The sequence below is a fragment of the Adelges cooleyi genome, unplaced genomic scaffold (genome assembly GCF_023614345.1).
Source record: "Adelges cooleyi isolate 19-005CV unplaced genomic scaffold, UGA_ACOO_1.1 ACOO_flye_CR_arks_rails_tigmint_CR_PRNA_0, whole genome shotgun sequence".
Lineage (NCBI taxonomy): Eukaryota > Metazoa > Arthropoda > Insecta > Hemiptera > Adelgidae > Adelges > Adelges cooleyi.
The window spans coordinates 724428-752224 of NW_026095750.1; the positions used below are offsets into that span (position 1 = coordinate 724428).

A 27797-nucleotide genomic window follows, 5' to 3' on the forward strand; every position below is an offset into this window, starting at 1 on the left:
TCAACATTTGATATTATATTAACACGTATTATAACAGTATGCAGTTGTATGGTTTAGCGTTTATTATTTTATGGTTAAGTCCAGGTAAATAATACATTTTATTAATATACAAATTATTTATTTATTTATAATTTAATTGCAGCAACCTATAAGCGATACCTAAGTCATGTACATAATATTATGGAACATAAGGCTAACTTAAGCTAACTTATTTAAGTTCTTGTAAGAATTTTTCCTTTTCTGCAAAAACAAATTATTGTACTCCGATTATTCTGTTGTGGGCGATATAAGTATCATAATTATATTATTTAAAATATTAAATAAGCAAATAGATGATAAATATAAAATCGGGTGGGTGTATGCTATATGAATAAATAAATCATACAAACTCGTCATAAAAATCAGCTGTTTTATTAATTTTATTTGGCATGTTCTGATTTGAAGGTTATATGGCACGGCCTGATATTACCGATGATTCGTCTCCCGAGGCTTCGTCTTCCGAGGCCAGTCAAATAGACAACACCGACATTTTGATCAGCGACATAGGCAACCTCTATCAAAGCGGCAGGTATGTGGTATTGAATTTGTACCATTTAACTTTATTATTTTATAAATTTGTCAAGATTGTCTTATATACAGTTTATTAATACTCTAGCCCAAATTAAATTATATTCTGTTAAAATTATAATCTGTTATACCTGTGATAAGATGTTAAAAGTAAGCTGGAAGTGTGTCTCGTTTTGCTAATTCTAATTTTATTTAAAGTAGGTACTAGGTAGTACACAAAATGGCAAAATATCATATGCCACGATGCTTTCATTATGAACTATTTTAATTTTTTTTAATTTTAATGTGCTTTTATTTCACAATATTGCATCACGACAATTACTAATCAATATAATAAAAAAAAATAATAAAAAAAAAAAAAAATGTAAGCAACTAATAACATGCGAAAAAAGTAATACAATTAGATAGAAAACCCAGCTTTAGAAAGGAAGGGTATAAGTAGAACGATAACGGAGGGACTACGGGAATTTAATAGGAGTGAGGGATCCAGGGAGGTATAGCCGAACAAACTAAGATGGGAAAGTAATTTTTTCCTGTTGGGGTGCAGAGTAGGACAGCCAAGCAGAATGTGGTTAAAATTACAAGGAGCTTTATTAAGATGGAGAGTACAAAAGAGAAATGAGTTTAAGGAGAGATGGAAGGCATGAGCGGGAAGGAGGTTATGACCAAGACGGAGTCTGGTAAAAGTTACAATAAGGGATCTAGGTAAGGGAGAGTTCCAGAACCAAGGACGGCGGGAAATGGTAGGAGAAATCGCTCTATGCCAAGCAGCAAAAATATGAGGGAGAGAGTGCCATTTAGATAACCAGGAATTAAGTAGTAACTTAAATAATATTTGGGAGAGATCAGAGGAAGGAATTCGGAAGGAAGAGTGGTATGTGTAGAAACTGGTTGAGCAAGCTAACTTATCTGCCACTTCATTGACGAAGATACTCAATTGTCCGGGCACCCACAGAAATTGGACATTTTTTTATTAAGGAAGAGGCTATATATTAGAGATTTAATGAGGAGATTAAGGGGGAGAAGTGAGGAATTAAAAGGGTCGGAGGAAAAGGCCTGGAGGCATGACTGGGATTCGGAAAAAATAAGAAAATTGTCGAAGCTAAAGGAAAAAAGGTGTTGAAGGGAATTAATAATTGCATAGCACTCAGCTGTAAATGAGGAAGCATAAAAAAACTAATTTTTCAGAATAAGAAAAATTAAGTGTAGGTATAAAAAAAGAAAAACCAGCTGAATTAGGAGAAACAGAACCGTATACATGCATAAGGAATTAGGGAAATGGGATGAACAAAAGTCATTAAAGAGGAAGTTAACTAAACAATTAGGCAGACGAGCATGTAGCCTAGGAAGTTAGGGGAGATACAATTGGGAGCATAAGGAGGGCAGACTAAAGACTATTTGCAATTTTGATCACTAAAAAGGTTGTCCTAGCACACGTATTTAAAAGTTAAACTTTAACTCTTAAAAATGAGACACTAAAAGGTAACATTAATAAATAAATACGCAAGTCGAAAATAAACTTTAGAAATAAAGTATAATGGCACAAAACAACAGTCGATACAATAAGTTCTCCACCTAGTTAATGCTAAGCGAAAAGACGTCTTTGGCTTGTTTTACATTCGCCTTTTATAGTAAAAAATAGTTAATATTGTTTTGCTTATTTTACATTAAGTTAATGTGGGTCATTTGAATGATTTGCCGAATTGGCATTATTGTTATACCGCACATAATATTTCATTATTTGAACATATAATTTGTTTTGCTTAATCTATTTACTTAAATTCTACTCTATGCTACATCTCTAATCCCTTATCTTTCATCAGACAACAGCGTGACAAGTTTTTGGTAACAATTTTTTCGGTTATGTGCTATAGCTAATTACCACCCCAACCCCATTCCCTCTCAAAGCCACAGCTTTCCCCCAGCTTCCCCACCAACCCCATTTCCGTGACACTTTTTGGTAACGCCAGTTTTCGTAAAAAGTTTTACGGTTATGTGCCAGAGCTAAGGTATAAAAATGTCAATAATGAAGCTATTGTTTAAAAATATTTTGGCCGACAAATATATTAGCCAACTATATTAATTAGAAATTATACAAAATGTATTAATACTTTTTATATTCGTATGTGTATTTTTAATTAATTTCAAGACTTATTTAGTTATTCAGACGTTGTTTTGGAGGTACAAGGAGAACGATTGCGCGCCCATCGTAGTATACTAGCCTCACGAAGCGATTTTTTTAGGTATTCTATTCTTGTAATTAAGTATATTTCTTTAGGCCTTTCTTCTGAGGCGGATGAAAACTATTTGTTTTTTTTAGTTCACAATAGTTTACACTTCGTTGTGACCTAAAATAAGATCCCTATTATTTTTTTTTTCTTCAATTACTTCCACTTATTTTTAACGCTGTTACCACTTTAAATATTTTGAAACCAAATGAAATATGCCGATGGACGAATTTAAAATTTTAATAAAACTTGTTTTATATATTTGGACACTCAAAACAAATGGTTTCATCATCCCAAAAATGGTATAATTAATATCAAGTAGAATACAATTATCTTGCTTACCTCTGAGAAAGGTATCGTTTATATCTTTTTTACTCCATAATTTAATGTTTGTAATAATATAATGTATTATTTTTAGGATCTTATTTTATGGAGGTGGAAGAGAAGTTTCTAATTCGTATGTGCCCATAAAAGATGTATCATTAACTTTATTTCAAAGAATTTTTGAATATATTTATACTGGCCGAATAGATTTAAGTGATTTTGAGGTAACGAATAATCGACGTAGCTAAGCGGTTATTAAACGACATAAATATAATTTGTATAAGTGATTTATTTGGGATCGTTTAGCCGGTAGTATGTGTTCGAACTGTTAAATTAAATAATGTATTCAATTGAAAAAAGGTTAATAAAGAAAGATTAAACACATTTTTTATTATTTATTTTACAGAATGAAGAAATTTTTGAATTACATAGACTTTCGGATTATTTTGGGATTTCACATTTAAAACTTTCACTGGAAAAGTATTTTCAAAGAAGCACTAACGAAAACAATGCATGTACGTTCTTTGCTTTAGCAAGAATTTATAAAAACGAGGAGCTCGAAGTCGAATTCCTCAAATTTATCGATGACAACGCCGAGGAAGTATTGGAATCCAATGATTTTAAGACTTTGTCATCTGTAATGATAATTAAAAAAATAATAATAATAATAATATTGCTAGCGTAAGGTGAAAAGTTGAGAAACAATTGTTTTTTATTTTTAGAAAGTTCTTCAAGAAATCCTCAATCGGGACACGTTTTACGCTAACGAATTGGTTATATTCCATGAGGTTTGTCGCTGGGTCAATGAGAACCAAAACGAACTGGATCGTGATACAAAAATTAAAGTTTTATCGGCCGTCAGATATCCGATAATGAGTGTTGGAGAACAGTCTCAAGCTAGGGAATCACAACTGGTTAGGTCGGATATAATTTCAGCTGCCATGCAATTAAGAAGAAACACGTGGCCACAAGATAAGCCCCAATTTCGGGGACGGCTAAGTATGCTTGTTGTACACATCAATTTGTATGTCACCAAATATGTTGGTTTTAATTATTGGATTTTTTAGTACTCGATGATCATATTCTTTATGAGGCTCATAGTTCTCCACTTCCCGATTTGAATTTAATTCATCGATCTCGGGGTTTCGCGTTTGGAAATATCGACTTCGGTACCAATATGATAAGGTTGATTAATCCATCATTTGTAAACTTTATAGAAATAGTGTTATGGGATCCAGAAAGAGTTGACAGTAAAAAGTATGTTTTAAACTTATAATTTCATTTTATACTGAAATAGTCAATATTTAAAAAAAAATTATTTGAATGGTTATTCAAAACATTCGTGACTTTTATTTATTTAAAACCATTTTTATTTGTTGAGAATTTGTTTTTATCATAAGTAAAGCAAACAAATTTATCAATGACCGAAAAATTGTTTTCTATTCTTAATGTTTATTAAGCATTAACTGTTCATATTTTGTATTCATTATTCGACAACTTTTCCACAACTCTGTTCCTAATATTTAATTTACAATCACTACTCTAAAATGTATTCAAATTGTTTGATATTGTAGGCGTTTCTCTTATTACATTGAAGTTTCAAATGACGGGCAAAATTGGGTGCGTGTTATAGATCATTCAAATGATAATTGTCAAGGAAATCAAGAATTGTGGATTCATCCACAAGTTGTTCGGTATATACACATTGTTGGAACCAACAGGAGTGCTAATGCGCTTTTTAAAGTTTGGAGTCTCCGTTACAACACAGAAAAAAATTAGTTATAGTAATTCGAGGAATGGCGGTTTACGTATGATTGTGGTTTGTATGTATACTTACATGCATTTTTTTTGTACATTTCTGATTGTCATTTTTTCAACACACCTTACAAATGATAGCAGGGAATGGCTCTTTTGTAACTTTAAAAAATATTCTAAATTTATCAATACAAACTAATTCAAGATTAAATTAAAATAGAACTTTTAAGAATTTTAGTTGTATTTTAATATATACCTTCCAGACCTATTCATTAATGTAAAAAAACTTATTGTTTCCCTAGAAATTAGTTGGTGTATACTCAATATAAATAAATATATATATATTTATATAATGATGTGTTGTGGTATAAGTATTAAGTTATTGTATTATAAAATTTTTGTTTTTTAAATATGTGGTATTTATAAAAATGATTTAACTATATTTTAAAATATCGGACCTGTTTTGTGTATAAATAAATTATATTATGTTATATAATTAATACTGGAGGCGAGTTTTCTTTATATCAATTTTATCATTCAATTATTGTTGAACACATTTTGTTTATTATCCTTCAGGATTTATCAATAAAAAATGCAGTATGCAAATGTTTCTCTACCTAAGTAAATGGTACATTATTTTATATTTTCATAGATTTGCTTTATTATAATTAGTTAATAATTATAAGTATTGTTAACTTCATTCTTTACCAAATACTCCTCTGTTGTAGAAATTTCATTATTTTTGAACTGCACATCTAACGGTTTAGGTTCAATAACTTTAAACGATTTTTCAAAGGAGTGTTCTTATGCTTCATCATTTTCAAGTTTAATTTTGAACAAATTTTATATCTTCTAAACTCTATAACTGACATTTAACATTAGTTGTATTTCTGTGTGGTATATTAGAAATACAAAACGGTAGGTACTCACACAAAATATAAATATTATATTATCTATAACTATAAATAATATATTATCTATAATATATTATCTATGATATTATCTATAAATATTATATTATTTATAACCGTGTAGAAAAGTGATAGGGTATACCGTAGCGTGGAGGTAAGCTGTCGCTCGTTTTAAATGGTCATTGATTAAATACAAATCAAATACATTTGTATTTAATCAACGAAATGGCTAACAGATCAATTATTTCCCAACACTTGTATCAAAGCTTGTTGTAAACTTACCTTCATCGACGTAATGGAACACCTTTCGCCGATTGTGTTAGAACACATAGACCCCACACTTGTAAAATTTATATTTAATACAATAATATAAAAAAAAAATAGGTGTTCAATAAAACCAGTACAATGGGATCGGTACTATGTTTAAAAACTGACCAAATCTGTGAAAAACTAGCAAGATGATCTAATTACACAACTTTTAAAATTATTTTTTCTCGACTCTGAGTCATGGCGAAAGTTTGATAATAAGTGACTTTCGTAGAAGACATTGTCTATTGTATCTATTGGACTTATATTATTTATTGTTTTTATGACTAACTTTTTATTTTCTCTACGGTGTCTAAAAGGCAGATTTTCGATTTTGTTAATAGGAAATTATATACCGTTTTTTTTTTATATGTGTATATATATATTTGTTTACTAAATTATTTTTTATACTACACCACCAATCGTAGCCCTGACTGCTTTAGGTTATACATAGTTACTGTTAGGTAAGGTAAACTTGCTCGAGTAGCAAAACCGATACGTTTCATATGATAACATTTTAATTATTAATTGTAAAAATATATAGTATATATTTTATATTATTATTTCAGTTCTGCGATAGCGGTTATCTGGTGCGCACGTGTATTCGCGCTCCCGATGTCTTATCTTATTTTTCTCTCTTTTAATTAATTAATTCACTTAATAATACCTGTAAACGGCGTTTGGAAATGTGGTAGTCGCGTTTCTTAATCGTTTACTAGCATAATTTAACTCAAAGTTCCCCAATTACGTTTAATATAGTTCATTCGTTTCGGCGTTATACGTTAAACACATTTGAGGTTCATCACGGCCGTCGCGGCGGCGGCCTTGATCATTTTTATAGCTACGCTATCGCGTGCACTCGTTATCGTAATATATATATATCAATTCTCTCGCCACAATGTCTAACAACAACAACAGACCGATTACGCCGATCAAAATTATTAATAATAAAAGCGTACACAATTCATCGTCCCAATCGAATGTAAACAACAGCACAGCAAATGATGGCTGGTCCGTACAGGGCAGTAAAAGAAATCACTCCAGCTCCTCTTCTTCTGAACCGCCAATCTCACCTAAAGTACATTCTCAACCAATCAAAAAAAAATTATTTTCATCATCAAATAGATTTGAAGTTTTAAAAATAACTGATGATCATGACGATACTCAAAACACTAACACATTCTCAAACAAAACGGAAAAAAACAACACAGAATCTACTACCAAACCCCCTCCTCCAATTTTTATAAAAGGCGTGCAAGACTTTCCTGCACTATGCACAAATCTAATTGAGATACTTGGTGTTGAAAACTTTATTTGTAAGTCATCCACGGATCGATTAAAAATCCAAACTAGCACTCCTGATACATATAGGACATTAATTCACTTCCTCAAGGAGCAAAAAGCTGAATATCACACGTATCAACTCCAACAAGATAAACCCACTCGTGTAGTGATTCGCAATCTACACCCAACAACTCAAATCAGCTTAATTAAATCAGAACTGGAACTCCGTGAATTTGAAGTACGTAATGTTACTAATGTTCTTCATAAAGTCCACAAACATCCATTACCACTATTTTTCGTTGATCTGGAACCTACCCCTCAATCAAATGACATATATAAATTAACCTCCATGCTCCATACTAAAATAAAAGTCGAGGAACCGTATAAACCTAAGATAATAAGTCAATGTTTAAACTGCCAGGAATATGGCCATACTAAAACTTATTGTAACTACCCATCACGCTGTGTTCGCTGTGGTGATTTCCACCAATCATCCGACTGCTCAAACTCTCGTGATGCTCCACCCAAATGTGCACTTTGTCAAGGAAACCACCCAGCCAACTACAAAGGCTGTTTAGTCTACAAAGAAATTCAACGTCGAAAGAAACCCTCTTCTAATAATGTATTTCTGTCAGATAACTCTAGACTTAGGTCAAACGTTGTACAAACTAGCCACCCAGAAAATGACGCCCCCCTAAACGCTTCTCGTTCATATGCTCAGGCTACCTCCGGCCAACGCTCAATTCATCCTTCTCCCTCCTCACCTGACATTAATAAAGTAATGACTAATTTTCTTGAGGATTTTAAAGCTCTTATAAATCCTCTAATATCTCTTCTTACTAAAGTAATATCCTCTCTATTAGATAAAAGAAATGACTAATACCTCTACAAACAAATCCCTTCTTGTCCTACTATTTAATGCAAATGGCTTAAAAAATCACACTAATGAACTCCAAACTACTCTATATAATAAACGTATTGACATTGCTTTAATAACAGAAACTCATTTTACTCAATATTCACACATACACATACCTGGTTATAAGCTAAATAAAGTTAACCATCCAGACAACACAGCTCATGGAGGTGTGGCCATCTTAATAAAATCCACAATAATATATCAAACTCTTCCAAATTTCTGTCAAGACTTTATTCAATCTTGTGCTATAAAAATCAGCTTAAATAATATTCCAATTACAGTTGCAGTAATTTACTCACCTCCTAAGCATAATGTATCTTATGCAAACTTTTTAAATTATTTCAATACAATTAACAATAACTTTATAATTGGCGGTGATTATAACGCGAAGCACCAAAGTTGGGGGTGTAGAGTTAATAACCCACGTGGAAACGTTCTCTACAATTTTATAAATTCTAAAAATTTCAAAGTACTTGCTCCTCCAGGACCTACCTATTGGCCATCATCCCCCATAAAAATCCAGATATACTGGATATATTTGTAACTAAAACCCCTTCAAATTTGCACTATTCTGTTGATAATATTCTGGATTTAAATTCCGACCATTCATCGGTTGTTCTCACAATTAAGGACTATCCGCAAATCATTACTGAACCACTAAGGCTATTTCACGGCTCTACTGATCGTTTCAAATTTCATGACCTTGTAGATCAGAATCTCCAAATAAATATTAAATTAAAAACCAATGATGACATAGACGCTGCTGTAAATAGCCTAACTAATGTTATTCAATCAGCAGCTTGGGCTGCTAACACAGCTAAAAATGTACATAACACTAAAACCGATTCACTACCGACTAATATTCGTATCCTCATAGCAGAAAAAAGAAGAGCTAGAGCTCTTTACCAACGTACTCGTTTACCCTCACACAAAAAAATATATAACAAGTTAGCCAACTCTCTTAAAAAAATGTTATCTAAAAACAAAAATCTCTCTTTTGAAAATTACCTGACTAACTTATCATTAAAAAATGGTAGCCTTTGGAAAGCGACAAAGCAAGCACTGCAATATAAAGTAACTACCCCACCTATCAAAAAAACTGATGGAAGTCTAGCCTCGTCAGACCTTGAAAAAGCTGAACTATTTAAAAATCACCTCTTTAACGTTTTCCAACCCCACCAAGATATTTCACCTGACAATATACCTATGGTTCTTAGGTATCTCGACGTACCATTACCACTTACTCTACCAGTCAAGCATTTTACGCCTAGTGATATTAAATTTACAATACAAAAGTACTCTCTAAAGAAGTCTCCAGGTTATGACCTAATTACTGCTGAAGTAGCTAGATGTCTACCTAAACGAGCTTTTATCCTACTTACCCATATATTTAATGCCATACTGAGGCTTTCCTACTTCCCACTCCTCTGGAAGTTCTCTAAAATCATCCTATTCCCAAAACCAAATAAGCCCCTTGACTCGTTACCTTCTTATAGACCAATTAGTCTATTACCATTTTTTGCGAAAGTTTTAGAAAGACTCATACTCAAGCGCATACATCCCTTTATTAATGAAAATAAAATTCTACCGGATTACCAATTTGGTTTTCGTGCCAAGCATTCAACTATCCATCAAGTACATAGACTAGTCGACTCAGTTTCTTATGCACTTGAAAAAAAATTATATTGTACCTGCGCTTTTCTTGATATTTCACAGGCTTTTGACCGAGTATGGCACGAGGGACTGCTATACAAATTAAAGAAATTTTTGCCCCCTACTTACTATATTCTTCTTAAGTCATATCTAACTGATCGATATTTTCAAGTCCATCATAAATCAGCGTATTCTAATATTGCACAAATTAGAGCTGGTGTTCCACAAGGAGGCATCCTTTCCCCAATTCTGTATAACATATACGCTTCAGACCAACCAACCACGCCTAACACATTAGTGGCAGACTATGCAGACGATAAAGTAATTATATCAACCAACGCAGACCCCATTATTGCATCGCATAATTTACAAAATCACCTTTCATTAATGGAAGTGTGGTATAAGAATTGGAGATTTAAGGTCAATCAAGCAAAATCAATTCACACAACTTTTACCCTTAAGCTTGGACAGTGCCCAAGTGTTACGCTCTATGGTACTCAAATTCCATCTTCTCCGCAAGTAAAATATCTTGGTTTAACCCTAGACCGCCGACTTACCTGGGCCCATCATACTCGTGCAAAAAGACTTCAACTAAACCTTAGAATCCGTATGCTTAAAACTTTGCTAATTAATAACAAACATACTAAATTAAGTATGAAACTTCTAATGTACAAATCCCTTATTAAACCTATTTGGACCTATGGTCTCCAACTATGGGGTAATGCTAAAAAATCAAATTTAAATCGTATTCAGGCATTTCAAAATATTACTTTAAGAAAATTAACTAATTCCCCTCCATACGTATCAAATTATACCCTCCATTCTGATCTAAAAATTAAAACTGTTAAAGAAGAAGCAATAACATATTACAAAAGATTCCACTCTCGACTAGCCTCCCACTCCAATCCCCTAATAAAAGGTCTTTCAACTAATTTTATTCCTGGTAATCCTCCTAGACGCCTAAAGCGCAACTGGTGTAGAGATCTATTAACTTAACTTTAGTTAAAAAAAATAAAAAATAATCACTTAAAAGTGTCATTAATGGGTGGCTCCTTTTATCAAGTATTTCATGTTATATTTTTATCTTAGCTAATACTCTTATTGTACCCATTGGGAACAGATTGTGTATATATTAATAAAGGAAAAAAAAAAAAAAAAAAAAAATATTATTATTTACATTGATTTACAAGACGGTGCCATGGTTAGCACTCTGGACTTTGAATCTAGCGATCTGAGTTCAAATCTCGATGGGACCTTGCAGCTTTTTGCATTTTTTCACACGTTTTTAAAAAAATTTTCCCCACACAATATACATGTGTTTGAATAAATGTACACATTTTTTATAATCCGTTAACAATGATGATAGATTTTAAAGTAAGAACCAAATTACTTTAGCTTCAATACAAAACTAAAAGTATACATGATATTTTTATTTTTTACAATAATGCGGTTGCTTATGACTGTGTAAAAAACAATAGATCCACGCTATAAAAACATTAATTAATTCAAAACTTGTTTTTATACGTTTCTATTTTTGCTTTACGTTTTATAATTCCAGCTGCAGTACCTAGACATTTTTTACTAATGTAAGAAAAATTGAAGTAAACTCACTGAAAGAACTTGTTTCGAAGGTATGTTTTGGTACTTGTATCTTATGACCTTTGTTGAAGGCTTACAATTGAATAAATATTCAAAGTTGGCCCTTTTGACATACAAGTATAAAAGTTTTTATCTTGGGCTATAATTGTTGTTTAATTTATTAGACTGATCTAAATCGATTATATTAGACCTATACGGGAAACCTTTGTAATTAGAACTCTTTGAAATAATTATTATAGTACCTATAGTCAATAGTGTATTCTCACGGGTGTGAGCTTTAATTCATGAGCTTTAAGGGAAGACTGGCAACCAAATGTTTTGAAAAAGGAGTTTTTCTCGATTTCGAATGGGAAGGATTGACTTTTTTAAATTTTTCGCCCAATAAAGTACCTTTCAGGTACACTTTCGAATTTATAGAGTTGCTAAAAATATCGTGACACCAAACAAAAAAACACAGCATTGTAAATACAATACCTTTTTTAAAGCTAAAAAATCTCTGTTTCATTAGTTGTGTGTAATCGTAATGTTTTAAAAAAATGTGTTATAAATTTGAAAATTATTAAAAACCCTGTAATGATTCTGATTATGTAGCCGTATTGAATTATTTAATATTACACATTATTGCAGTGCATATTGTTGTGTGGTATGTGACCCACTAAGTTATTTGTTTTACGACGATTTGTTATTTTGTTTCTTCAACGGTGCACAAATATAATGATGATTTTGACTCATTGACCTGTTCGCAATATGTATATTCGAAGCGTGACACGCACAATACACTTGAAAACCATAGGCGACTTGTATTCTTCTTTATTTTTTTATCATGTCCCTTGCGCATTTAACACACATGTGTGTAAATATAAAGTATTTTTTACCCATAAAATGACTTGTTATTCTGGCTTTTTTCATCGGTGCAGAGCATACAGCGATACTGTATTTTATATCAATCTAACTAACGTAAGGCATTTGTTTTGCGATGAGCTGTTTTTTGCTTTTGTATGTTTACCACCGAGCCAAAATCGTAACGACAGAAAATGTACTCAAACGACGATGCGCCATATACAAATAGAAATTTAGAAATTGTTTTGAAAAACAGACAATAACAATCGGCATTATGATATTTAAGCAAGTGTTTGTGTACCTACTGGTGTGCTCTAAAATCAAGCCTCAACTACAAAATTTACGGTTTTTAAAACTTCATAATTATGACACAGCAAACCTGGGGATTATTTAAAAACAAATTATTCAACACAATTTTCAGTAATAATTTTTCAAAAAAGATTAAGATAATAATATTATTTTAACGAATATCCAAATAGTAATTTCATATAAATTTCTATTCGAACACATTTTAAATAGATAAAAAAAAAATTGTAAAAAGCTGCTTAAATCCATTTATAAATATTAACTTTAAATAATTTGTATTAATACTGTTATTCGATTGTTGTAAAAATTATAGCCGGATCTTTTTGATTTATTGACTTATTTTAAGTAAAATAATCGCATTTTAATATTGAAAAAAATGCAAATTTAATTTATTTAATTACAAGAAACTGAAATTTTTTTTTAATGAAATCGGGCTTCCTGCATAACATGTTTATTAACTAGCCAAAGAACTCGAATCTCTTTACAGATTTGAAATTGGACCATCTATGTAGTCGAAATTTTGTCTGGATTTTTGGTCTAAAATAAACCCAAATGGCTTTTACTCATAAAAAAAATTATTTAAACTAAAAACAATACCTCGCAACTTATACAAATTAACCGGTAAAAGTATTGGAATGGTCGAAATTAATTTTAACCTCATTTTTCTTAAACATTGCCGATACAAAACTTCTTAAAATCAGACCACGTGCAATTCCCATGTAGCGTAGTGTATTACACATGATACAGAAAAGAAAATATCTGCTGATTGAGCAATACCTAATTTTTTTAATAGAAAAGGCTAATAAAGAAGAAGTTATAGAGCATCATAATTTAAAGTTGAAAAAGATGTACATTTTTTTGGGCGTTTTTATCGATTTCAAATGGGAAGGGTTGACTTTTTTTAATTTTTGGCCCAATAAACAATACCGCAATGATGTTAGTAGCAACACTCAAAAATGTTGAGTATTAAAGACGAATTACTCAAATCCATTAATTGATGTCGTTCATATAAATTGTCAGGTACCTAATTTATGACACTATAAATGTTTTTTTACATTTTATTATCTATGTACTTTGATAATCTATTATGTGGTCAGTATCATGTTTAAACTGAGATACTTTGTTTTTATCTATAAATGAGAAATTCAAGTTTTTGTACATTGTGCGGTTTTGTTTCCAATGTTTACATAAACAAAAATGTAGTAGTTGACAACTGATTTCAAAGACTCTACCGACATATATTCATTTTGGCTTTTCCGTTGGATTGAAATTCAAACATTATAACACTAAAAAATAGTCCCGAAGAAACGTTTAGAAAAATGTTGTTCTAAAAGTTTTCTACGGAATCAATAACACAGTCATGCCATGTTAAACAAACAGTCACTCTGGTTAAATGTTTTGTGTTTGTGCAGTGAATTGTAGTGTGAATTTCTTTGACTTATATGTATAAATATTAAAAAAAATGTTTGATCCAAAACTATTTACTATAAAACTGCCTGTTATTGAGCATAAGAATCATTATGTAGTAGATTTCAGATAAAGTTGGTAGCCTTATTGAAAGCCATAACATATTAATATAATGACGAATATAAACTATTTTATTTTTTTGTGTCTGACATTTTATACACCATCAGTCAACTCTAACCCAGATAAGGAGGTAAATATAGTTTTTTTCAACAATTACTTATACATATTATGTAAATCATTTGTATTAAATTCGGTACAGTAAACTAAACGTTTAACATGTATGGTATTCCACTATTGTTAAATCTCTTAAGTATATTTATACCTTATAAGTAACTAATTATTTTTAAAGTTTGTCAAAAAATAAAAATAAAAGTATGTATACAAAAGTAGCTTATGCTATAATTTTGACTAATCGATAACGGAGTTTTAAATAAGTACTTAAAGAGTTATAAGTGGCAGAGGAATAATAAAATTCAATGTTCAAATAAATATATATTTTAAATATAATTAAAAATCATGAATAATAATACTTAATATTATGACTAGACCAAATCTCGTGAAAATTTAACTTTGTATTACTGCTCCTATACCATTATTGAAAAAATATTATTTTTAAAATCTCCATATAAGGTTATAGTATTGTTAAAAATGTAAAATATGTAACAGGCACCAGCCAACAGCTAGTGGCTATAAACGTTAGTAATATTTAACTAATAAGTAATATATGTAAAAGGGGGGTTAAAAATAAATTATTTTATGTTCTTCTCTTGGGAATATATTATTTGGATAAAAAGATAATTTTTGATAATTTTTTTAGATTTTTAAACCCATTCCTAGATGTGGTTCGTGTCGATTTTATAATTTAAGTTTAATTTTTTTTTCGTTTAATAAAAAATTATAAATTTTGGAGTACGAACGATTGAAACATGAATCATCGACCATTCCTACTAAATTCAACAAGACATTGATTATGTGTTATTTGGGCCACTATGTTTTTGCAAAAAAAAAACCAGTATTATACCAGGTGATTGGTTAACTATGGACCAGTCAATAACATAAGATATTAGACTTTTTTTAAATTATTTTTTTTCATAATTTTATAGTTATTAGTTGGGACAGATTTAATATATTTTTTTAAATTATAACTCTTATATGTTAAAATCTTATAAACTTAAGTCTTAGCTTCGATGCAAAGCGAGAATTGGTTTTACTCTGATGTGTGTTCTTTTTTTATCTGTATATTTATTGAATAGAACTATGCCCCGACCCCACTGTACTGGTTTTTTAAATAGTAATCAAAGACCAAAGTGATTTTATCCGAGAGGACTAGTACAGTAGACTATAGACAATGGGTAATGTAATCAAAGCATAGAGGCGACGGAGAGGTCACAGGTCACAGGAATTATCATAAATAAAAGTGAACAGCTAATAATAGGCTATTTAAAGTACTCCAAATTAAAACATATGTCCCATAAATAAAAATATATTTGTTTCATTTTGTAGTTACAATTTTTTTTTAGTTGGCGAATAAAAAAACGAAATTTATCTGGAATTTTATCCGACCCATGTTCGTAAACCTCAATCATAAATGAGTTTTAGTCGTACAAATTTTGTTTTAAAGTAAATAGCTAATTAAATTGTAGTTTATATAAAAATTAGTTCACGGGTAAAAATTTAAGTTCATCTTGGTTAAGTGAATAATGGAAAAACTTGATTTTTTCGTGAATTTATTTAACTATACATTTATTGGAATTATGCAGTTCTCTGGCTTGTGTCACGTTAATGATTGTTCGGTTTAGGTTGCATCTCTAGCCTAAATGAATTTCAATTGTACTATTCGTTTTTTATGTAACGACGTGTAATAATATCAGTGTAATTAAATTTCAGACCGCAGAACTCCTTTTTCAAACGATTATAAAAGATATCAATCATCACCATAAGTATGCAACTCAATTGAATGGCATGACGCTTAGACAATTTATGAATTATATTCCTGAAGGTTCCAAAAACACTGCGCAGATTGCGGCATCGCAGCGTTTTGGTCGCTTCCATTTCGACGACGACACAGTGCCATTTACACGTAAACATTAATTTTACTTCATTTATCATTAAATAATAATTTTTAAGAAACTGTTTATATGAAGTTAACATAAAATAGAAATGGTATTGTTGTCATAAAAATTCCTGGCATTTAACATTTCTTTTAGTCAGTTGTGCGGTGTATAACTGCTGTTTGTATTCTAAATAATTTGTATAAATTGATCTTTCGCTTTTAAGTTAAAGAAAGTTTTTTTTTTGTTTCAGAAATCATAGATCAAGACGATTTTTATGGTCTAATAAAAAAAATCTGTAACATATTAAACAAAAAAATACATCAATACGCTGGACAAATAGAGGATGCAATTGCTATAAAAAACGCTAAAAAAAAAGAAGCTTCAAAACAAACTTTAGGAGAAGCTTCAAAACAAGCTTCAGTAGAATGAAATAAAATTCATTTAAATCCTTGTTAAATAATTTAATTCAATTATTGACAAATGTTAATTTTCAACTTAATTAAATGTGTGTAAAACATACAATTATTTTAATGTATTTATTTATTTGAGTAAAACGTCCATCAGTGGTAATGAGTACAGTACAAGTTAAAAAACGACACTTTAGGAAATTTATATACCTAATCGGCTTATTAGGTATATTATTTTTATTGATTCAAAAGTTTTAAATGTTTACCTTAGAACCTAAAAAAATACCCATAAATATAATACCACTGAAGTACAGTGATAGTCTAAGATAACATCATAAAACGTTTCATCCAGAAGATATAAGCATATTTTCTTAAATTTAACTTGTTAGACTTAGGTAAAAGACTTAAGGTGTACTAATTAAAAAGTTTCATATACTATTTGTAGAAAAAAATGGTAAAATGTCTGTTGTAACATGTTAAACATTATTTTTTACATTTAATTCAAAATCAAAAGTAATGATTCATCAAACAGATTTTTCAGGGTATATTTTTTTGAAAAATAATAATATTAAACGACAAACGTATAAAACTATAATTTTAGGTCATCGAAATTTAATAGTTATTAATTATGATAGAATAATTGTTTTTGATATTTCTATAAGAAGCAATTTTTTAAATAAATAAATAAATAAGACTACATTTGTTATCTAACACGGAAACGTATAGCTGTGTTATTCATTTGTCTTGGACTTTAAAAACACGAATATTGAAATAAGATAAATTATAGATTGAAGTGATGATTTCGTATACCTGTTCAAACTGTTGCCTGTTATTCATACATCAATTAAACATTAAGTACCTTTCAGGTATGATTTCTGATATATACAGTTGCTATTACAACTGTATGTTATAAAATTGCGTTCAAACAAACTCCACGGTGTTAATATTAGTGATGAAAATATATATACTAATTAAGAATAGCCTGTGGGAAGCAATTCATATAGTGCAGGATTGGAATAAAAAATTAGAAAACCATAACCCAAAATGATATAAAATCTATTTATTTGAGGAAAATCCGTGTAAATATGAAGTAACTTTAAAGACAACAGACTCCTGAAAATGTTCGGTAAACTTGGGTATAAATCTGAAGCTTATCAAACCACGAAAAATGCGTTGATTTTTTTATGAAATTTTCGCATCGTGTCCATGTAAGGGTAGGTAATTTGTAATTTTCACAAAATTTTACACAATTGACAATTTTTTATAAAATATCTCGATTTTTCATGTTTATTTATTTTGGCTAAAAGATGTGTTAAATCTTTTACACCAGTCTTGCTCCAAAATATCTCACCTCCAAAACAAACACAAGGGAAACAAAATAACGTTAATAATGACTTTGTGGTAGTTTCACGAGCACAAAGCCATTTGAACTTTTGATAAAGCCCAGTATTAAAACGACGAGTGTATTCATTTTGTCCTTTTTTTTTGGTTGAATTGGGTAAACTTGGTAAAGGTCTACCTAATTTAACGGTCATACCAAACGGGGGGATTATTTAAAAACAAATTATCCAGCACAATTTTGAATAATTAAAAAAAAAAGATTAAGATAAAAATATTATTTTAACGAATCATTATATTAATAGCTATTAAATTTAAGCCTTTACTTTAAGTCACCTTAAGTCTTTTAACTATGCCCAACAAGAGAAATTTAACAAAAGATACTACCTCTTCTGGATGGAACGGTTTATGATGTATCTTAGGTTTTACTGTACTTCAGTGGTACTTTATTTAAGGGTATTTTCTTTAAGTTCGAAAGCACAGTGGTAAAGATTTTAAACTTCTGTATCAATAAAGTACCTATTTTTTTTCTAATCTATAGTTTCTTTTCCTGTACTTGTCTATTCCTAGTTCTTACATAGTTTCCACAGTGTCACGACCCATTCGAACGTCTGTTTGTTCATTAATTAGCTACCTTATGGTGTGGAGAATTTCCTTTTTAATGCACACAGTTTCATAACTCCAATTTGAAAAATCTGGCTCAAATTTAAATTAAACGGTACACTCTCAATAGGAACATTACCCTCGTTTAACATTATATTTAAATAAATAAATACATTTAAATAACTGTATGTTTAAAACACATTTAATTTAGTTGAAAATTAACGTTTATAAATTTAACAAAAATTTTAATAAATTTCATTTCAATTTTTTTTTTAAACTATTGCTTGCTCTATAAGACATGTGTATGCTTGTACTGATGTTGGGAGTCTTCGGCAGATTTCTATTATAAGTTCATTAAAATCGTTTTGATTTATAATTGCTGAAACAAAAAAATAAAACTTAATTAAGATCAATTTATATATAAACTGTTAGAATACAAACAGCAGTTATACACCGCACAATACTGACTAAAAAATGTTAAATGCGATCAATTTGTGCAACAACACTACCATTTCTGTTTTAACGTTAACTCCATATAAAAGGTTTCTTGAAATTTATTATTAAATGATAAATTAAGTAAAATTAATGTTTACTTGAATATGGCACATTGACACCAAAACGTTGCTGTGCCACAAGCAGCGCAGTATCTCTGGTGTTTGTGAGATAACCCACATAATCTAAAAACTGGGTCAGTGTAATCAAATATTGAACTGCATTAGTATGCTGAGCATTGATGTGTTGTAAAATCCTTAGGTAAACGCGATCTAGCGTCTGAAATTTAATTACACTGTCATCATACAAAACTGATAATGCAATTTAAATTCGTTTAAACTAGAGATCAACATAAACCGAACAATCATCAACGTGTGATACAAGCCAGAGATTTGCACGATTCCAATAAATGTGCATTTAAATCAAATTCATGAATAAAAATAAAGTTTTTTCATTATTCTTTGAATGAAGATTAACTTAACTTTTTACCCATGAACTTATTTCAATATTATCCACAACTAAATTAGTTATTTACTAAAAAAAAAAAAATGTATACGGCCAAAACACATTCATGATTGAGGTTTACAAACAAGAGTCGGGTGAAATTCCGGACAAATAAAAAAAATATATATCTCCAAAATGAAACAAATTCATTTTACAGAATCCGACCAATTGATTTAAATGAAATACACACCCTTACAATAAAATGAAATGTTAAATTATAATTGTCAATGATAAAAATTAGGATTTAATGTTGAGTAGAGAAAATTACTTTAACAAAAAAAAAAAATGTTGGCCAATGTAATAGAATTACACAATTAAGTATGCATTCTCAGAGAAAATATAAAAAAATTACTTGATTCATGAGTAACTGGGTGTCTTCATTTGGAGGACCCACAACAGGGTTTACAATAAAAACAGAAACGATTAAGAAAATAATGAATTTTAAGTACATTTTATCTACTACTTTAGCTACAACAAATTAATGTAGAACTCAGAAATCACACGAATAGTTTTTTCCCTCTACAAATCCTAGTTTTATAGAGAATGAAAAGCCCAAGTATAAATAACAAATAAGTTTTTCCTTATTTGGATTGCTTAAAATGTTTATGTTGTGGTTATTGTGTACGTTTTAATATAAATTATATGTTTTCGTATTCTAATACATTTTTAAAAAGCGCAAGACAAATAAATATTACAACTTGAGTATTTTGAATACGTTTCCGTGTTAGTCAACAAATTTCACATCAAACCATATTTTTTCTTATTTCCATAAATTGACTTAAAAGCTCAAGACAAATAAAAAAAACAATCCTCGTGCTTAGATTTCGTTTCCGTGTTCGAAAACAAACATCACATCAAACACATCTTTCCTTTCTTGTTTCAATAAGTTTTAAAAGCACAACAAAAATAAATATTACAGCTTAGGTATGTGTTTTGAGTATGTTTCCGTGTTAGACAACAAATAACCCATCAAACTATATGTTTTCTTATTTCACTAAATTATTTTAAAAGCCCAAGACAAATAAATAACACAACTTATTTGTTTTAAATACGTTTCCGTGTTAGAAAACAAACATCACCTTAAACCATATTATTCTTACTTAAAGAAATTGTTTTAAAAGCCCAAGAAAAATAAATAACACAACCTATTTGTTTTAAATACGTTTCCGTGTTAGAAATCAAACATCATCTTAAACCATATTATTCTTACTTAAAGAAATTGTTTTAAAAGCACAACAAATATAAGTATTACAGTAAATGTGTTTTCAATATGTTTCCGTGTTAGACAACAAATAACCCATCAAACTATATGTTTTCTCATTTCACTAAATTATTTTAAAAGCCCAAGACAAATATATAACACAACCTATTTGTTTTAAATACGTTTCCGTGTTAGAAATCAAACATCACATCAAATCATATACTTCTTTATTTCAATAAATTGTATTAAAAACAGAACACACATAAATAATACAGTAATGTGTTTTGAATATGTTTCCGTGTTAGAAAACGAACATCACATCATACCATATTTGTTTTTACTTAAATAAATTGTTTTAAAAGCACAAGACAAATAAATAAAATAGCTTATTTGTTTTAAATACGTTTCCGTGATAGAAATCAAACATCATATAAAATCGTATATTTCCTCATTTCAATATGTTTTAAACGCATAAGACAAATAATGAATAACACAATTTTTTTGTAATATGTTAGAAAACAAATTTAATCTTATTAAAAAAAATAATAACAATGGCAATACGTCATAATATTTCCTAAAAGGTTTCAAATGAATATATGGAAAAAAACAGTACAGTGGGGTTGGTGCATAGTGGTAACGGAACAAATTGGGATTGGATAGGGTGGCCACTGTTAGAGTAACACATGTAATAAAAGTTCTGTTTAAACGATAACTGTTTAGGCAAAAAAATTCTCAAAATATTCATATTTTCAGAAAAAAATGAGTGTCTTACGCTAGTTGGTTTAGTAACATTTGATAACGGTTTATATACAGGGTGATCCATTTAATGTAAGACACTCATTTTCTGAGAGAATATCAATATAATGAAAATCAATTTTTCCCTGTACTTGTAGGTACATACTTTACTGTATTTATCAATACAAAATGTTTACCTTCGTCCCTTATACGTAATAGGAGTATGGACTCTGTTTATTCAAATGGGAAAATATGTTTTCAGTTTCATAAATAAGGAGAAAAACAATTTTAAAAAATGTCAGCGTTTGAATTTTTAATTTGCATCAGCCTGTTCGTTTATTTTTACTTTGCTTGGTCGGATCGATTATTTCTCACAAATTCAAACTCAGTTTCATAACTACCGTTTGACGCTTTTTGTTAAAAGGGCATATGTTACATTTTTTGTTAAATTTTTTTGCAACATTCAACTAGTATAAACTGGAATCGAATATTTTTACAATATCGAAATTTGGTATAAATGTCGAGTGCCATGCACGTCATAATGCACATAAAAAAGAAATGATTTACAAAGCTACCACATTTTGAAAGTTATGCAGTTTTTTTTTAATTTCCCAAAAGTTCACCTGTTGAAACATGTGGCCTTTTTACAAAGAGCGATTCAGTTAACATCCCAACTAAGTACACAAACTTAGGGACTTTGGTATAGGAGAGTCCTTCGTCAGGTACAATAATTATGTATTTCGTTTATTATACGGTATACACATAGGCGCAATTTCAATAAAAATGTTGAGGGTGTTTAAGCTCTGCATTTTCCAGGTTTTAAAATTTGAACTATTGGGTTAATGGTTTTGTTGAGCAAGAATGTTGTACAAACATTTATCATGTTAAATTTGTTTTACAATAATGTTGGTTTTTTATTACATTTTTATATAAAGACGTTTTAAGACGTAAAACACGAAAAATATTAGACGGTGCCCGTTTTAAACTTAGGTGTGCTAACGCCCCCTAATTGCGCCTATGCATACTCTTTATGTATGTAGTACAAATATACTAATAGTAGTATAAAAAGACAGAAGACTAAAAATTATAACAACCTAAAATACATAAAATAGTCATTATTTTATTTTACGTTCCGCTAAACTATAGGAGGTTACAGTTTTAAAGTTAAATCAAATTTTAAATAAAAAATAAGTCGAAAAATTAAGAAAAAAAATAAGGAAGTAGTAGTTAAGAATCGAACCCCGCACCCTTCATCAAATCGAAGGCAGCACTACGGACTGCAACCATAACGACGGTATTTTTTTTCATAATTCCGCACCTTTTAAACAGCGGTCGTATGTGCGTTCAGGTACGCATTATTAACACAGACGTGCGTGTCTCTTGACACAAGTCACACAACATACGGCTATACAAGTAGAAGAATGGAAAAAATATTGTTCCAAGCATTTTACTCGTGCACCTATGTAAAATAAAAATAAAACTGTGCCCTGTATTCGTTGGATATATTGTATTTATACTACTCGAAACAAAAACAACGACCGCCCGTCGGCGTGGAACGATGCGGCGGTCGGATGTACGACGTAACAACTGATAAAATTGAACAGTCACCCTGTATATTCCGGATTCTTACTTTTCGCACAAATACGGTCTACCTAATTTAAATTCTCGATTCCGGAAAAATACTTTCCGTGTGTTTACGGTTTGGTTTTTTTCCGTATTTTCACGGTCAGTGACTATACAATCCGAATATTTATGGATTCCATGACATTTCTCTAAGTAATATGATTTTTTCCTGATTCTTACAAACGAATTATTCGCATGTTCAACAACACTGACGTCAGCTGAAATTACCGTTTGATGTTTGACAATAACAAGCGGCTTTGTAAAAAATTCGTACACGTGATTCTTTTAAAATATATTCCGTTTAGTGTGGAAAAATATTAAACGGTATTGTAATAAATCTAGTGTTCAATATCTGTTGACGTGGTTTCCTTTATGGTGATTTTTTTTTAAAGTGTTCAACATTTGATATTATATTAACACGTATTATAACAGTATGCAGTTGTATGGTTTAGCGTTTATTATTTTATGGTTAAGTCCAGGTAAATAATACATTTTATTAATATACAAATTATTTATTTATTTATAATTTAATTGCAGCAACCTATAAGCGATACCTAAGTCATGTACATAATATTATGGAACATAAGGCTAACTTAAGCTAACTTATTTAAGTTCTTGTAAGAATTTTTCCTCTTTCTGCAAAAACAAATTATTGTACTCCGATTATTCTGTTGTGGGCGATATAAGTATCATAATTATATTATTTAAAATATTAAATAAGCAAATAGATGATAAATATAAAATCGGGTGGGTGTATGCTATATGAATAAATAAATCATACAAACTCGTCATAAAAATCAGCTGTTTTATTAATTTTATTTGGCATGTTCTGATTTGAAGGTTATATGGCACGGCCTGATATTACCGATGATTCGTCTCCCGAGGCTTCGTCTTCCGAGGCCAGTCAAATAGACAACACCGACATTTTGATCAGCGACATAGGCAACCTCTATCAAAGCGGCAAGTATGTGGTATTGAATTTATACCATTTAACTTTATTATTTTATAAATTTGTCAAGATTGTCTTATATACAGTTTATTAATACTCTAGCCCAAATTAAATTATATTCTGTTAAAATTATAATCTGTTATACCTGTGATAAGATGTTAAAAGTAAGCTGGAAGTGTGTCTCGTTTTGCTAATTCTAATTTTATTTAAAGTAGGTAATGGGTAGTACACAAAATGGCAAAATATCATATGCCACGATGCTTTCATTATGAACTATTTTAATTTTTTTTAATTTTAATGTGCTTTTATTTCACAATATTGCATCACGACAATTACTAATCAATATAATAAAAAAAAATAATAACAAAAAAAAAAATGTAAGCAACTAATAACATGCGAAAAAAGTAATACAATTAGATAGAAAACCCAGCTTTAGAAAGGAAGGGTATAAGTAGAACGATAACGGAGGGACTACGGGAATTTAATAGGAGTGAGGGATCCAGGGAGGTATAGCCGAACAAACTAAGATGGGAAAGTAATTTTTTCCTGTTGGGGTGCAGAGTAGGACAGCCAAGCAGAATGTGGTTAAAATTACAAGGAGCTTTATTAAGATGGAGAGTACAAAAGAGAAATGAGTTTAAGGAGAGATGGAAGGCATGAGCGGGAAGGAGGTTATGACCAAGACGGGTCTGGTAAAAGTTACAATAAGGGATCTAGGTAAGGGAGAGTTCCAGAACCAAGGACGGCGGAAATGGTAGGAGAAATCGCTCTATGCCAAGCAGCAAAAATATGAGGGAGAGAGTGCCATTTAGATAACCAGGATTAAGTAGTAACTTAAATAATATTTGGGAGAGATCAGAGGAAGGAATTCGGAAGGAAGAGTGGTATGTGTAGAAACTGGTTGAGCAAGCTAACTTATCTGCCACTTCATTGACGAAGATACTCAATTGTCCGGGCACCCACAGAAATTGGACATTTTTTTATTAAGGAAGAGGCTATATATTAGAGATTTAATGAGGAGATTAAGGGGGAGAAGTGAGGAATTAAAGGGTCGGAGGAAAAGGCCTGGAGGCATGACTGGGATTCGGAAAAATAAGAAAATTGTCGAAGCTAAAGGAAAAAAGGTGTTGAAGGGAATTAATAATTGCATAGCACTCAGCTGTAAATGAGGAAACATAAAAAAACTAATTTTTCAGAATAAGAAAAATTAAGTGTAGGTATAAAAAAAGAAAAACCAGCTGAATTAGGAGAAACAGAACCGTATACATGCATAAGGAATTAGGGAAATGGGATGAACAAAAGTCATTAAAGAGGAAGTTAACTAAACAATTAGGCAGACGAGCATGTAGCCTAGGAAGTTAGGGGAGATACAATTGGGAGCATAAGGAGGGCAGACTAAAGACTATTTGCAATTTTGATCACTAAAAAGGTTGTCCTAGCACACGTATTTAAAAGTTAAACTTTAACTCTTAAAAATGAGACACTAAAAGGTAACATTAATAAATAAATACGCAAGTCGAAAATAAACTTTAAAAATAAAGTATAATGGCACAAAACAACAGTCGATACAATAAGTTCTCCACCTAGTTAATGCTAAGCGACAAGACGTCTTTGGCTTGTTTTACATTCGCCTTTTATAGTAAAAAATAGTTAATATTTTTGCTTATTTTACATTAAGTTAATGTGGGTCATTTGAATGATTTGCCGAATTGGCATTATTGTTATACCGCACATAATATTTCATTATTTGAACATATAATTTGTTTTGCTTAATCTATTTACTTAAATTCTACTCTATGCTACATCTCTAATCCCTTATCTTTCATCAGACAACAGCGTGACAAGTTTTTGGTAACAATTTTTTCGGTTATGTGCTATAGCTAATTACCACCCCAACCCCATTCCCTCTCAAAGCCAGCTTTCCCCCAGCTTCCCCACCAACCCCATTTCCGTGACACTTTTTGGTAACGCCAGTTTTCGTAAAAAGTTTTACGGTTATGTGCCAGAGCTAAGGTATAAAAATGTCAATAATGAAGCTATTGTTTAAAAATATTTTGGCCGACAAATATATTAGCCAACTATATTAATTAGAAATTATACAAAATGTATTAATACTTTTTATATTCGTATGTGTATTTTTAATTAATTTCAAGACTTATTTAGTTATTCAGACGTTGTTTTGGAGGTACAAGGAGAACGATTGCGCGCCCATCGTAGTATACTAGCCTCACGAAGCGATTTTTTTAGGTATTGTATTCTTGTAATTAAGTATATTTCTTTAGGCCTTTCTTCTGAGGCGGATGAAAACTATTTGTTTTTTTTAGTTCACAATAGTTTACACTTCGTTGTGACCTAAAATAAGATCCCTATTATTTTTTTTTCTTCAATTACTTCCACTTATTTTTAACGCTGTTACCACTTTAAATATTTTGAAACCAAATGAAATATGCCGATGGACGAATTTAAAATTTTAATAAAACTTGTTTTATATATTTGGACACTCAAAACAAATGGTTTCATCATCCCAAAAATGGTATAATTAATATCAAGTAGAATACAATTATCTTGCTTACCTCTGAGAAAGGTATCGTTTATATCTTTTTAATCCATAATTTAATGTTTGTAATAATATAATGTATTATTTTTAGGATCTTATTTTATGGAGGTGGAAGAGAAGTTTCTAATTCGTATGTGCCCATAAAAGATGTATCATTAACTTTATTTCAAAGAATTTTTGAATATATTTATACTGGCCGAATAGATTTAAGTGATTTTGAGGTAACGAATAATCGACGTAGCTAAGCGGTTATTAAACGACATAAATATAATTTGTATAAGTGATTTATTTGGGATCGTTTAGCCGTTAGTATGTGTTCGAACTGTTAAATTAATAATGTATTCAATTGAAAAAAGGTTAATAAAGAAAGATTAAACACATTTTTTATTATTTATTTTACAGAATGAAGAAATTTTTGAATTACATAGACTTTCGGATTATTTTGGGATTTCACATTTAAAACTTTCACTGGAAAAGTATTTTCAAAGAAGCACTAACGAAAACAATGCATGTACGTTCTTTGCTTTAGCAAGAATTTATAAAAACGAGGAGCTCGAAGTCGAATTCCTCAAATTTATCGATGACAACGCCGAGGAAGTATTGGAATCCAATGATTTTAGGACTTTGTCATCTGTAATGATAATTAAAAAAAAAATAATAATAATAATGTTGCTAGCGTAAGGTGAAAAGTTGAGAAACAATTGTTTTTTATTTTTAGGAAGTTCTTCAAGAAATCCTCAATCGGACTCTTTTTATGCTAACGAATTGGTTATATTCCAAGAGGTTTGTCGCTGGGTCAATGAGAACCAAAACGAACTGGATCGTGATACAAAAATTAAAGTTTTATCGGCCGTCAGATATCCGATAATGAGTGTTGGAGAACAGTCTCAAGCTAGGGAATCACAACTGGTTAGGTCGGATATAATTTCAGCTGCCATGCAATTAAGAAGAAACACGTGGCCACAAGATAAGCCTCAATTACGGGGACGGCTAAGTATGCTTGTTGTACACATCAATTTGTATGTCACCAAATATGTTGGTTTTAATTATTGGATTTTTTAGTACTCGATGATCATATTCTTTATGAGGCTCATAGTTCTCCACTTCCCGATTTGAATTTAATTCATCGATCTCGGGTTTCGCGTTTGGAAATATCGACTTCGGTACCAATATGA

At 30.4% G+C, this 27797-nt stretch overlaps 1 protein-coding gene and 1 long non-coding RNA gene across 2 annotated transcripts; both read left to right on the forward strand.

Moving 5' to 3' along the window:
- Nucleotides 1-27797, forward strand: LOC126840021 (BTB/POZ domain-containing protein 9-like). The gene is made up of 8 exons (XM_050575887.1): nt 1-84; nt 445-568; nt 26229-26312; nt 26714-26843; nt 27025-27255; nt 27341-27405; nt 27480-27616; nt 27685-27797. Exons 1-8 carry the CDS (start codon nt 39-41, stop codon nt 27795-27797), a joined length of 930 nt encoding a protein of 309 aa, XP_050431844.1. The 5' UTR covers nt 1-38.
- Nucleotides 14227-16604, forward strand: LOC126835855 (uncharacterized). Its single transcript, XR_007685254.1, has 3 exons — nt 14227-14349; nt 16047-16239; nt 16464-16604. It is a non-coding gene; the product is annotated as an uncharacterized LOC126835855 (long non-coding RNA).

Coding starts and splice junctions, on each gene's coding strand:
- LOC126840021 (XM_050575887.1), top strand. CDS start 39: ATGCAGTTGTATGGTTTAGCGTTTATTATTTTATGGTTAAGTCCAG. Junction 27,406..27,479: donor AATTGGTTATATTCCAAGAG/GTTTGTCGCTGG, acceptor ATCGGCCGTCAG/ATATCCGATAATGAGTGTTG. Junction 27,617..27,684: donor TCAATTACGGGGACGGCTAA/GTATGCTTGTTG, acceptor TGGATTTTTTAG/TACTCGATGATCATATTCTT.